The sequence below is a fragment of the Octopus sinensis genome, linkage group LG1, assembly GCF_006345805.1.
Source record: "Octopus sinensis linkage group LG1, ASM634580v1, whole genome shotgun sequence".
Taxonomy (NCBI): domain Eukaryota; kingdom Metazoa; phylum Mollusca; class Cephalopoda; order Octopoda; family Octopodidae; genus Octopus; species Octopus sinensis.
Window position 1 is genome coordinate 120030985 of NC_042997.1, and position 15392 is coordinate 120046376.

At 35.0% G+C, this 15392-nt stretch overlaps 1 protein-coding gene across 4 annotated transcripts in view; it reads right to left on the reverse strand.

The window, feature by feature from the left end:
* Positions 1–12836: 12836 nt before the first annotated feature.
* Positions 12837–15392, reverse strand: part of LOC115218477 (beta-1,3-galactosyltransferase 5) — a 272442-nt gene continuing 269886 nt past the window's right edge. For all 4 annotated transcript variants that reach the window (XM_036504321.1, XM_036504322.1, XM_036504323.1 and 1 more), the window contains one exon: positions 12837–14891. In XM_036504321.1, coding sequence (XP_036360214.1) covers positions 13453–14685 — 1233 coding nt within the window. In that variant the 5' untranslated portion in view covers positions 14686–14891 and the 3' untranslated portion in view covers positions 12837–13452. The remainder of the gene's footprint in view (positions 14892–15392) is intronic.

Consider the following 15392-nt stretch of genomic DNA (forward strand, 5'->3'; position numbering starts at 1 on the left):
GGATTTAGCAAATTTGAATTTTCGGTGACTCCTTCTGCAGTTTGTTCATATCACGTCTTTACTCCCTGTAGGCCGTGATTTCCACAGATTTCCCAATAGATCATTCTTGCCACATTGTCATGGCGTCTTTTGTATTCGCGCTGTGCCAATTTCAAGCATTGGCTAACGATGTGCCATGTCGTTTCATCCCCCGCACCACATATTCTGCAGTTTTCACTATCGGTAGTGTTGTGTACTCTGCACTTCAACGCTTGTTCCTGAGCTGCGCATATGAGTGCTTCTGTCTCTACCTTCAGGTTACTCCTCCTCATCCATAGCCACCGGACCTCTATATTTCTTTTCATGATTATATCTCTTGCAGATAGACAGTATATTTTCTTTTCCTTGCAGGGTTTTTCGTTTTTCTTCTTTGATCAATTCTAGTTTAAATTTTTTCTTTTGTTACCCAATTTTCAGTTTCGATGACGCCAGTATTTTTCATGTGTTTCACGGCATTTTCCAGTGCTTCACGGTATTTTTATATACCACCCTAGGTTGTTTTCTGTGCTTCGTTACAGTCCTGACAACTCATGAAACCTCTCCCATCGTTTCATCTGTACAACTGCAGCCTATGGGTTTCACTCTTAGTGTGGAAGTCTCTGCGTACTGTCAACATTTTTCTGGTCTTAGTATCCATTTTCATCACTTGTCTCTTTTGTCATTTTATAATTCCCGCTTCATACCGAGGAGGTGCTATCGAGCTAATATTAATTGATTAGATTTTTTTCTATCCAGTCAATTTAGAGCGAAACACCAGCCTCAATCGTCGAAATACTCTATCCTCAGTTACACTTTCATTTCCTTTTCCATTATTATTGTTATTATTATTATTATTATTAGTAGTAGTAGTAGTAGTAGTAGTAGTAGTAGAAGTAGTAGTAGTAGTAGTAGTAGTAGTAGTAGTAGTAGTAGTAGTAGTAGTAGTATTGTTATTATTACTGTAAACCAGTTATCAGTAGAACAAAACAGCAAAACAAAAGTCAATAGTCAGTGACAGCTGTAACAGTAGTTAGAACAACAACAGCAACAACAGTGACAGCGAAAGCAACAACTTCAGCGGGGGGAAAAAAAAACTTCACCTCCAACGCCAGTGGAAGCAGCAAATACATCACCACCAACACCCAATCATCATTAACGAAAATAAACGAGGACAATGAAAACGAACCATGTGGATGTGCTCTTTGCCGTTTTACCAAAGCGACGCAGCTAATCCGTGAAAACAAAATTTTGTAAATTAAAGTGAATTGAAAAGTATATTATTTATGTTGGAAAAATGTTGCCGAAATATGGCACTAGATGTCCCCAGATCTGTCAAACAAGAAACTAATTTGCAGACAGTTCCATACAAAACATTTGGAACAAATGATAGAAATGATATGGAACACTAGATAGAAAAATGTCAGCCACCAATTTGGAAGAGCAAAACTTATAATGCCATTAGGTAAGTCAGAGAACACTCAGAGTGCTGTTCGACTCAGAGGCAACGAGTGGCAAACTCATCTCCATCCCCATTTCCCAAAGCTGATTCAGTGTACTGTTGTATGCTTCCTTTATGTTTCGTGTTTTTTGTTCTTTTGCCTAGAGTGCATTTAATATCGATATACCTTAAAACCAAAGCCCAAGTTACAAGTAAGATTCTTATAAAATGCTATATAATTCTATAAGATAAATTGACTAATTTCCATATTGTATTTATTTCTGAAGATTATTGACCGTATTATAAAGCTCTTCGTGTTTTTGCTAAGGTGCGTCAGATTTGTGCCAAATTTAATGACAATCCTAAGAGGAAAATGAACCTATCTGAAACACACATACATGACGTTTGAAGATACAATTATGCTAAATTTTTATATTTTTGATAAAGTCAAGGTCAGTTTATTTGCTAATCAAGCACATTTTATTATGTAGCCTTTTCGTTTGCATATCTGAATTGTATCACATATATTCCTGGCAACTGTTTCTCCTAGGTTTATTGCTAACAGATTCGTATGTATATTTATCTTAAATAATTAACTCATGCAACCTGAAATGAATTATTTGTGGGTGGCAGAAGTCATTTTGCCATTCTAAAATTCCTATCTTTTCAGTTTTGGAAGGTTCCTGAACTAATTTGTCTTTCTTCTTGTTTTGTTGCTGTCATCTACTTAGAAATGAATATTAAACAAAAAAATCCTACATTCTTTCATAAAGTTAATAATAATATTCGATCTCAAGCAAAAATAGTAATGTTATGGTTTATTGTTGATCTATCCTTGTATCCCATATATAAAGTTGCTTAACAATCACCCTTTACTTTTACATCAAACCTTGCATTTAAAAGGAATAGGTTTGTGCTATATAAGTTACACATAAATTTAATCGTCAGTTGATAACCATCTCCATAATTCTTAATCAAAGTGTAAGCAATGATTTTTTTCATTATAATTTAAATGGTTATTAGAATAAATACTAAGTATCTTGCATGCATATCTTAAATAATCTATTAAATCTGTTTATACCAGTGTTTCTTTTACACATCTTGAAGCTAATGTAAACAGTATCTGTAACTTTCTTTTTTTATTTAAATAGAAAACATAAATTTCCCCCAAAATTTCAAGCAATTTAATGTTCTGATTAGTAAAAACTACCATAATGCAGAAACGATATTTATAGCACCCATTTGGTTGACTTTTGAGTAAATGATATTAAAAGTTTGACAAGAAGAGAATTATAAAGAAACTATTCATATGTGAATATTTTCGGTGTATAATTCCAATAATTATATTGATGAGTTATGAAGGAATAAACTTATTCATTTTTAACCATTTATTTACATTTCAAAAACTAGTCATACGGATATTTGATTTCTTATGAGTTATAGAAACTAAAATGTAAGTACATATACACTGAGTAATAGATGGGTGCTTGTTATATACATCTCCTTGAATACGTGATATAAATCATATTCTAAAATTCAAAGAAAATGTAATATCTTGAAAAGAGAATCTTGTGTAAAAGGAAGCAAACTGCTTGCAGTTTGGATGGACTTCTGGAGACCGTAGACTGGTGAGGTAGAAGTATTACGTTATTATTAAATCAATTATGCCTGTGAAATGAAGCTTTGGTCTTCCCTGCAGTGGATACTACCACTAGGATTGCTTTACTATTTTGTACAGAGGAAAGAAAAGAAAAGGACCAAAGAACCGACAAACTTCAAAATCAGAATATTTGGAAGAATAATGTGTATTTCCTTTTAAGAAAAATGCATAATCTGCGAGGTACAATTTCGAGGCGAAAAACACGAACCGACAGAAGATATTCTGACGTCAGGCCATTGATGTTTTAGCTGAGAATGCGAGCGAAGACTGCTTTTCTATAGCTCGGGGTCAAGGCATCTACAACGATAAAGCATTCAGCTGCAGAAAATCCTCACATTATAATTATTTTTGTAGTGTCACTGATCTGGAAGACAAAGAAGAAGTACAGAAGCGGAGTACAATTCAATAGCCGTTTATTTTACAATGTTCTCGTTCATCTGGTACGCTGTCTGTGACCATCTTTATAGCAGCGCGTGATTTGTTTTAACACCGTACACGTGCGGTTCATTTCCTCTGGAGATAAGTATGTGGAGTCAGAGTGGGACAAGAGTCCGCTGTGAGCTGCTGGCTGCGTTGTACTTCTCGGCGTTGAGCGTGAGAAGAGTGAGAGATGATTGTATATTTGCAACAAGGGGTCAAAACTGAGGTGACAATATAAATACATGTGGGGACATATAACACAAAAATTTAAAATAAAATAAAATAAATTTAACATATAATAACATGTATGATTCCTGAAAAATGATTAAATGAAAATGAGCTGCCAGCCCCACCACTAGCAGCGTCAATTATTTCTTTTTTCAGTCCTGGTACTTTTAGCACGTCCATGCCAACATTATCTTTCAATACCTCGTACCGTTTTCTTGCTGTATCTTTTTTATGGCCATGTCCATCTTCCAAAATTTATGTCCCTTTTTATGTTTTACAATTGCATCTCTTTGACATATGTGATACCAACAGGGATAATGTCCCAATCCACTCCACTTGCCTGTCCCTCCATATCCACAAATTTTGCCGTCCTCTACCCTGTCACCTCTTTCCTCAGTTCCTCATCCGTATCTTCCGTTAATACACATACGTATCCTGGTTCACGGGGGAGGGGATTTGTTGTATTTTGTGTCTGTATAATGGAGAAATTAAATGAACAATCTGGCGCTATATTCGATGAAGCAAAGCCTTGTGAGTGGATTTTGGTATATGAAAAGCATAAGATTTCTTGACGTATACTACAAAATAATTTATTGTCTTCTTACAAAATGAAATTCTAATAAGTTGAATAATCCACGTTTTACAGAAATGGATTTTATGGTGTAAACATATATTGGTTGTTTAGAAAAAAAGAAATCTGACTGAATTGATTATATTTAAATATATATATATATATATATATATATTCTCATGCTCGAACCTAGATAATTGTCGAAATATTTTGTTTCCTGTGAATAATGTGACCGCATTTATATCAATAATGGTTGGTGCACATGCTCTGTAAATAAGTGCCCAAGTGACAATCTCTACCAGGTAAGCTTTTCAGAGGAAGAAATCAACCAAATTAGACATTACAAATACAATTTTTAAGTGGAACATTAAAAAATGCAAGACTATTGTTAATTTTAAAGTCTGACACTGTATTTGTTATCTAAATTCCAAGGACGGAGCTTTATATTTTTGTAAGAAATCATTTCCTTCTTCGAGGGAATAGTTTAAATAATCAGAAATTGAGTAGAACTTTCGCAATACATTGCCCATTCGTTATCCCGTACACGTTTTGTTATCACAGCGTTTTTTTCTTCTCAACCCGTTCTTCTAAAGAACCTAGGCGCGAAACATCGAAGGCTTTTTCATTGTTCTCAAGCGTTAAAATTATACAATTGCTTGTCGTTCTGACACCTTCATCATATCAACTAAGACTTCATCATATCAACTAATACACCAATCATGGAACTATTATCTGCTTGAAGGATAAAAATTGAACCGAAGTCATTGAACGACGAATAGAGTTTGTATGGGCAGACTTTGGTAAATCACGTCTGCGTAACAAACAGTGATTTGCTCATGTGTCTGAAAAAGAAAGGTTTTCATCTTGTGTGTGCTGCTTTCAATTACTTATTCATCATAAACATGGACTATAAACAAGAACATTGAAAATTAATTAAGAGCAATGCCGAAGATTAACAAAACGGATGAGTGGAGAAACAATATAATAATGTGGTAAAAAGTTGAACGGATATTCTCTGAAATTGATTTTCATGGGACGTGTGTTTAGAAGAAAGGAGAAAATTGGAATAACAAATAGACAGGCTGGAGGCTACATGGTGAAAAAAAGAAGAGGGAAAGGTCATGCAGATGTTGAAATGAAAACGTTGTTAAATTATTCGCACACAAACTTGAATGAGGAAAACACATTAGGCCATGTTTGGTGGAGATACCATTGTACAGCATTCGTCCAGGAGTGGACCAAACATATGCAAATATGAAAACCGACCAAATATAAATAAAATCTTCCAAATTAGGGAGTGAATTATTCTGTGCAAGTATTTCGTTCTCCCCAGTTTTTCTCGTCTTTACTTTAATACTTTTAGATTTTACTCTAAGATTCTTTTCGATCCCAGGTCGGATACGATTGAGTAGCATGGAATTGTGAAGTTTGGCAGATATGGTTGTGAGAGTAATTTCCCTGTGTATTTGATGACACTGTAATGTCTTTGTAAACTGTTGGATGCGTCATTTTCTCCATTCTTCTCTGCGTCTTACAGAATCAATGAAAAATACCATTAAATTTCCGTTTTCCGAACTTCAAGTGAGATTTCGCCAAACCAGCTGCCTTTCTGTTCTTCAAAGGTTTTATAAATTCTTCCAGTTCAAGTATAGAAAACAGCCAGAATTTCATGTTGTCTTGATGGTGAACAATCTTCCTAATTTCAAAGAGTGTAATTTCAGGTCTCATAGTAAGTAGGATTTTAAAGTGATCTCTCCATACTTTGAGTCGTTCAACTTCATTTCGTGCTTTGAGTTTGGATTCTGAAAAGGATGTTCTTCAATATTCTATGTCATAAATGGTTGTTTATTGTCAATAGAAACTTTGTCGATTTGTTTTTGAATATAAAGCTCTTGCTCTTTTTGATATTCTGAGTCTAATTTCTTCTGTACTTTAGCGAACTGCTTAAGGGTCGATCTTGTACGACTAGTTCTTTTTAGCTTAAAAATCTTTCCCAGTGTTTCTCCCTTTACGGTAACAGCTACAGTTTCCCATGGAAACTCTACGTATAACATTTGATTTCAAAGGGTTGCACTCATCTAGTGCTTACTTGGCTACAGTGACAGCATTTTCATGCTCATCATTGGTAGTTGTTTCGCAGTATTTTACAGGGCTCCATATCAGTTACTTTATATAATTGCAAATTGATCACACATATCAGGATTGCTAGAGATGACCATTTGTAGCATTTGCTTTTGGTTTAGGTTTTCCACTTGATCTGAGCTGAGGCACATCCAGTTGGTTTTCTTCAACGCTTCCTCATCGACGATGAGTGTTGACTTCATCACTTTAAATCTGAGATAAATAAATACTCTACACAGCGGAAACACCCGTCTTACATGCCCCAGAGTCATGCTACTGACCTTGGGACATACACTGGTAGATCTCAATATAAAATCTCTGATTATATATTTAAGTCAAAGTTATTCTGTCCCTGCCCGTCTTACTCTTTTACTCTTTTACTTCATTTGGCTTCAGAGTCATGCTACTGACCTTGGGACATACACTGGTAGATCTCAATATAAAATCTCTGATTATATATTTAAGTCAAAGTTATTCTGTCCCTGCCCGTCTTACTCTTTTACTCTTTTACTTCATTTGGCTGCGGCCGTGCTGGCGCACCGCCTTTAGGCGAGCAAGTCAACCCCAGGACTGATTCTCTGTAAGCCTAGTACTTATTGTATCTGTCCCTTTTGCCGAACCGCTAAGTTACGGGGATGTAAACACACCAGCATCGGTTATCAAGCGATGTTAGGGGTACAAACACACACACATATACATATAAATATATACGGATGGTGGCTTTCAGTTTCAGTCTACCAAATCCACTCACAAGCTTTGGTCGGCCCGAGGCTATAGTAGAAGACATTTGTCCAAGGTGCCACGCAGTGGGACTGAACCCGAAAACATGAGGTTGGTAAGGAAGCTACTTACCACACAGCCACTACAGCGTCTTGTCAATATTCACAACCAGAAATGAGTTCCTGTCAATAAATAACCCATAACATTATTGTAAATGATGAGATAAAAAAATGATCTGATTTTCTGATCAGAAGTTATCTCCAAGATCCCAACCAATATGGCCTCTACGTAAGGCAGAGAATATATCACACTCCTTCAGTAGAGTTTCGATTTACCTGTTTAGAACTAGCAGTTGAAAAATAAGCAGACGAATGTCCAGCTAGAGTAAGTAAAGTAATGTTACTTTCTCGAGTCATGACTCATAAGGGTCAGATTCTATGGCGTTTATATTCCACTCCTGGACCGGATGCCGGTCCGTAGCAGGAGTATTCTTTTCGCCAAGTTAGAGGACTAGAGCAATAGGAAATGAAGTGTTTTGCTCAAGAACAAAACGCGTCCTCCTTTCTAGGAATCAGAACCAGAATTTTACGATTGAGAGTCCAAAACTACTAAGCCTAATTACTCAGTTTTGGCGGGTTCAAAATGCATTGCGCTTCTTGACTATCCTCAAAAGTGCTACATAATCAGTGGAGACTCCAGCACACAAGTTCTTGGCCTCCACCCATCGCATCAAACTGGAAGTGTCATCTTTAAAAGCCCAATCAGCGTAAATAAACCGATAACAGCATATTTTGCGTTCACTAAATAGATAATCCCTCGCTTTTGTATGGAATGGAATAAAAGAGATAGTTTAGCCCTACTAACAATACATCTTAAATGAAAATTCTGTAATTGCAAGGCCCATATGTTTCATAAACTGAAAAGTTCACATGCAGACCAAGGTAATCTCATGGAATGTGACTAAATGAGAATTACTTTTCAATATAGTCCCTGTTCCTGTCCACACACTTCTTTCATCGCTTTAGAAGTGGTCAGTGAAGAAGTTTTCGCCGTGCTAGTGAAAACGTCGCCAAGATTAGATATAATTCAACATCGTGGCGATACTTGTACCAGCCAAGTCTTTTTTCCACATTGCGGAACCAATGATAGACACCCTGAGCCACAACCGGAGAATGGGGAGGGTGGTCAACCAGGTCGGAGCCACAGCTACTCACAATTGCTATTGAAACCAAGAACTTGTGTGCTGGAGTCTCCACTGATTATGTGGCTCTTTTGAGGACAGTCGAGAAGCGCAATTCATTTTGCATCCCCAACTTCCCTGCAGATGAAACGACTTCGGCGTTCTTTGGGGCATGTAAGACGGGTGTTTCCGCTGTGTAGAGTATTTATTTATCTCAGATTTAAAGTGATGAAGTCAACACTCATCCTGGATGAGGAAGCGTTGAAGAAAACCAACTGGATGTGCCTCAAATAATGTCGAATTTGTCTGTAGTGTTATGGCGTGCTGCGCTTTGGTCAGCGGGGAGAGGACGTGACACCCACCGAGCAAACCATGCATCATGCTAAGTTTATTGTGCGGAAAATTCTCAAATTTCTCACTTGATATGATAATATCATTGGTTATTTGATTCATAGACAATCCATCACCATGTTCCTGTTACCATCTTCCTGTCATCCATCACCATCCTCTCTTAAATTCACTTGCCTATTTTTGTATTGTTTATAAAGCTGGAGCGATACCCACTAATGAAGTAAGATGTCAGCATGTATGCCCATGGGGACTAAACCGTTTTGTTTTTGGATATACTTTATAATACCATGTTGCCAAGTTTTGTCCATTGTCAAGAGAAGTAGCTACCAACGACTTTTGAAGTTTTCTCTCAACATTCAGGGGTCATTAATATGCTGGTGTCAGCTTTCCTGGAAAGAAACAACGAAGTTATCAACAAGAAAATGCATGCAAGATTTCATAGCATCACTCCTTCATAGTTAGCATATGAACGTGTCTGCCCATAGCATTCTTAATACGTTTTAATAATCCTAAACATTTTAAATATAGCAATCGTGTGTCTCTCTGCCGATGCTTGCGTGTGAATATGAGTGTGACCCTACCACAATGTGTATTTTGGTAGGCGTGACCATAAATGCTTCGTTTTCAAACCTTTGACTCGTTTATCATGTAAACGCAATATCTCACCATTTATACAGTGATGCCAACTAAACGTCATAAATTGCATACTTGAGTAGAATAAGGCATGCAAATATTTTCATATTTTATTTATTTCCTTTGCTGATGAAGCTGAAAAAATAATTCAATTTATGTAATCACACCAATGGACATACAGAAACGCGTGTATGTTAAATAACGCTGGGAAAATTAATTAGCCTTCCTGCATTGTCATTGTTTATGTACTTATATATGTACATAGTACATGTATACAGATACCCACAAACATACACGCATACATGTATGCATAACTGCAGAAATACACAAAGGCGCGCGCACACAGAGACATATGTGTGTGTGTGTTTATTTCCCTGTGTATATGTGTATGTGTGTAGCAAGGACATAATATTTTTTCTAAAGCCAATATACCAAATGTATTATAAGTTTAGTAGGAAATAGTTACTTTTTTGTAAGCAGTGCGATATTCTCAATTTCCAGTTTATCTTTATAGATTATCTATAAAATTTAGAGTCAGTTCTGCACGTTACAATGTTTCGTACATGAATTCGCCTATATAACGAATGTAATCGAAGAACGGAAAATAAGTAATGTGTGTACATACATATTTCAAGAGTTATTGCACTTTCAACAACACCACAGCCAGCCCATCTAATATCAATGAACATATAGAGCTATATGTCATGAAATATACATAAACACCCATCACCGTTGTTTCCATGTTGGACCACATTGTTTCAATAGAGATATTCGTATACGAAACATTTTAACGTGTCGTGTTGGCTCTAAATTCTATTGAAAATCTTGACATAAACTTAATAGTGAGTATATCACGCTACCAACTAAGTGTTTACATGTAAAACTGTGTCATAATTTGTAGTGTATTGAAGAAGCAAAACGAAATAGTGTCCTTACTAGCAAATCATATTTTCATACCAGTCGCTAGGAATGTGTACAATGTATAAATTGGTTTATTCAACTGTCAGACACAACTAAATTCAGTGGGTATTTAGGCAACCCGTTCGTGGATAGCAGATGGGTTGGGCGTATACAGACTTATTTTACAATTCTCCATTTGGTGTAAACTTTGATATTTATTAAAACTATTCTGTAAATTCCTGTATTTCTATTTACTTGAAGCTGTAGATTGTGGTATTTACAGAATCTCATTAGCAACTTCGCTGCCGGTGTCACATTTCTTTAAAATTTGATAATCTATGAATGTATTTGATTATATTCTAAGCCTCAGTCATTATTGAGTAACTATAAAATTAAGTATATTTCCCCCCTGCAAATATTCCTTCTTTCCTCCAGATAAAATGTTCCCTTTAAAGTAAGTCACATCTATTTTTCATAATCGACACAGGGTTTGTTTCTGAAAGCAAAGAAGTCCTTGAAATCATTACCATCCCTAATCTGTCGAATACCTGAAAGCCCTTCCATTCCTAAAAATTCTAAAATTGCGTTCATCAATTAGAAGTGAAGAATCAATACCACTAATTGCCGATAATTCATATTGGTCTGAATAAAAGAAAATTCTTCCCTAATATGGTTAACATTTCTGCAAATAATTTCTGCCTTGTTACCTGCACTTTTGAAAAAAGTAATTTCTGTTACTTCCTCCGCTATATGCAAAAATATTATAGTTTTACTGCATTCTTGCTCAATATATTGAGCATATATCTAGTGATGTGTTATACCTACAAACCACTAAGAGCAGATATTTAGACAATTTTAGTTACCTCTGCAAGTGGAAATATGCTCTAAATTGAAAATAAGCCTATAAGACTACATTAAATAGACAAACCTGTTTGATGTCAAGGAACTTGGTGCCGTATATCAAATATTGAGAATATTGGTTTTCCTAATATTCTTAGAATGGAAGGTTGAATACACTGCCTGATGGAAATAAATCGGTATTGACCTAACGTAATTATGTCAGAGATGATGTGCGGATGCGCTTTCATTTCAAATGTAAACAGTGTATATTCTCAGATGTGCACTTCATTTGTGTTTTGACTATAGAATTACCAAATAAAGCAACAGCAAAAGACTAAAAGAGAAGGTTTGAAGGAATATCATTTCATATGTTATTGTTAACAGTCATCAATCCTTCCATGTACTTGAGAATACAAGTTTTTTTTTTACTGAAAATAATTTCATTTGTTTCTTTCTGTGTTTATTTAACTCACTTATCTACATCTATTGTAATGTGATCCGTGTCTTATTATATTCCTTGGCATAGTATAATATATGCTGGAGATCCTGAAGAGTTATTATCATTTTTGTTAAGTTGTAACTGCAAATTATAATCATTCACATATCAGCTTACATAAATAATATTAGAAATCTGTAAATTTTATGATATTGAAATTATTTTAGGTGATTCAAAGTTTGATTAATCTAGAATCACAAGACTAAATTTTAAATGTTTTGGAATGCTGGCATTCATAAAAATCAAAGAATTCATAGTTTAGTTTTTAGCATCAATGTATTACGACCTTCCTCGACTACAATTGATAAACACGTGACTCTTTTTGAAAACTAAGCTAAAGTCTTTGAAAACTGCTTTTTGTCGTCAATATTATACATCTCGATTATACTTCAAATTTAATTGTTTCTTGTGATTTATTGCAATCGTTGATATTAGCATTTTGTAACGTTCATATGTCATACTTAATTGGATATGTAATGATTTTTTGAATGCTATAAATCATTTTTAATACTTAAAATATGTTATAACTGGTAATAAATTCATTTTTACGAATGCACACACAGTGTAATCCATCTTTTGATCTCATAGCATTAAAGTGCTGGCTTACAATGCTATTTTAATGTTTGCAGTTGGAGGATCAATAAAGGCTTTGTGAATCGGCGGTTGTGTCGACAGATTCATAATTTAGAAACTATTATTGTTGACTAAAGCTGAAAACTATATTCTTTTAAGTAATATATGTGAATCTCTAGCTGTAATTTCCAACATATTTGCATAAAACTGAACTTGTGAATAGCGACTGGAAAAGGGAATAAGTTTAGCAATGTCCAGTATCTAATTAAAAAGAGAAAAAAATACGTATCTTGTACACTTTCGTATGGATAAATGTAATATATTTAGCATTAGAGATATACAAAATATTAAGCCCATTGCAAGTTACTAAATCGTCGGGGAATTTAACCCATGACTGAGAATATCACGCCAATGAAAATTCTGAGACCTTAACCTGTTAATATTTTTCATGGCAAGATTGGCCCGCTAGTAATCACTTATGAAAAGCAGAATTTTTTCAAAAACCTTTAGTTGAATGTTAGAAAGCTTATAGTGATCGTAAAGTTCCCAATTGAAGGACATACATGATAAAGTATTGGAGAATATCATATTTGAAGATCGATTCTGTTGTAATGGAAATATTTTCATAAAGAGTAAATTTATCATTAATAGGATTAACATCTCATTAGAAAATAAAAGTGAAGTATATAAATTTTGTTAGTTTTATTTATTGGTTTCTTAAAAAAATAACATGTATTTCCTTGAGTATCCTAAACAATCATTTTTTTTTTTTCATTATCTTTGCAAGTAATTATAGATATATGTCTAACATTATTACTTCAATTATGTCAGACACTCTATTTGAGAGATCAAGTTAAATTGGTGAGGGGATACATTTTCAACAAGTAAATCCTGTGTTTTCATAAAACACCATTGATGTAAAGAACAAAACATAATTGAAAGGCAAAACAAAAAAGAGAAAGAAATTAATTAATATAAAATGATAATAAAATAAGAACGTAAATGAATCGAACAGCAGGATTAGCAATGAACTTTACAAAATTATATAAATTGCCTTCTAGTTCTTACATCGAAGGAAAAAGCATGTATTTTTCGTATATTATAATTAACTAAGCCGTTTTAATTGTATAATTTCTATTTATTATCGTAATCAATCACGTTGCCTCCTCTTGAAATTTCTCCTCATCATTAGTTTCATCATTTTAATTATCTCATTCACCCTCTTCCAACCTTATGATTATTTTACTATAAATAATTTGAATAAATAATTGTTTCTGACGCAGCATATATAAAATAAAATCTATCAACGATGTCCAGGAGTTCTGTTAATTGAAAAAGTTGTTTGTTCCGTGGAAAATGCATTCATGCGTTCTTTTAATCTCTGCCACAAAGTATACATCGTTTTATATCCATGTACGTGGTAAAAAACAAGCGTTCGTGTTGTGTCCTTGAAAAACCGATCCAATACCTTTCCAGAGTCAAGTACATAGGCCGAATTAAAACGGACATGTTTAATACCTAATGCTTTTACAAGCACACCAGTTACATAAACATCATCGATCCAAAAAAACGGAATTGTTAATGATTTTTTGAATAATCGGACGGCCATGTCTGGGCTCATAACATAAGCAGATCCCGAACAATACGATGGATACGTGTCCTTTGGAAATTCTTTACGTGAAACAAACCACTTACTCCGTCTGTCTCTGATCACTCTCATTCCTGTCCATACATTACACATTATAAAATCTTCCTGACCAAAATTGTGCTGATGAAGATCGGTCAACTGTTTTGCCAGCAGAAAAATGTTGACTAATATATCATCGTCTGTTTTCAGTATATATGTAGTATTGTGGCAGTATGTTGCGATCCAGCGCAACGCAGCCATTGCTTTAAAGTTTAAGTTCCGATACGAGTCGCGGAAAACACTCTGCATTATGTCATTGTAACGGTCAGATTCTAATTTGACCATATCCATAACACGAGGGCTGTCGACGACACCCATCACAAATACTAACCTGATTTTTAAATTGCCCAACAGTTTTTTGTCACCCCATGTTTGTCGTATTGCCATTCGTCGCTTAAAGTTATTTGGTGCTGTGTGAATATAAACAATCACAAAATTATCAGAGGCACACAACAAAGAAGGATTAATGATTTGACTGGCGTTATAAGGCAGTCCTATTTCTGGCGGCACCAATAATGAAGAGTTGTTCCAAAGTGAATTTTGAAATTTTACAATTTCATCTTTTGACTGTAAATCATTATTACCTCTTAGCAATAAACCATTTAGAAATGAATTTTTATTTTTACTGTTAATAATTTTATTGATGTTGTTGTGATCAATGTTAATGTTCTTCCTTTTTTCCCCTTGAACCTCCTGCCGATCCCGCGCCGGTGACGATGACAGCTGTATTAGTTTCATATCTTGTTTTTTTCTAGAAGCTAGTTCACGAAGAATGAAAAACGAACAGAGCGACAAGAATGCGAGACCCATGTAGAATATGCGGAAAACTTTGGGTAGGCGCGGGAACATTGGGGCCGGCGATCTCTTATGCCGGCTGCGTTTTACATGTCTTACACCTCTCTCCGCTCGTCGATGGCCATCGTCATGTGAGGGAACGACAGGAGAAGGAGAATTCTTCTTGTTTGGAACTGGAATGATTGCAGAACTAGCTGCCTGGTCGTTGATCACGACATCTGCAGCCTGCTTGAACGATTCGCTTCAACCGCCAGGTAGCTCTGAAAGAAGAATATAAAAAGAGATAATTAGTGAAATCAAAAGAATCAAATTACGAGTGTACATATATACATATACATACGCACAAACAAACATACAAACACATACATATGTGTATATGTTTTTGTGTGTGTTACACAGAGTATATAAATATATAAAATATTCAATTAAAATAAATACATTTTTACAGCCTAGTAGGAACCTCACACTTCGATAGCTCTCTCTCTCTCTCTCTCTCTCTCTCTCTCTCTCTCTCTGACACACACACACACACATATGTATGTATGTATATATATATTTATATGTGTATGTGTGTGTGCGTGTGCATTGTATGTGTGTGTATTTTTTGCCTGCGTGTGTAAAATATGGATAAATACGGGTTTCTGTAATAGTTTCGCCACGAGTAACACAATTGTGGTTATTTGGAACCCTTGAATTGAGATTCCAAGTGCACAAAAACCATAGATCATTAAGGACAAACCTTATAGTATTAAGGTACAGAT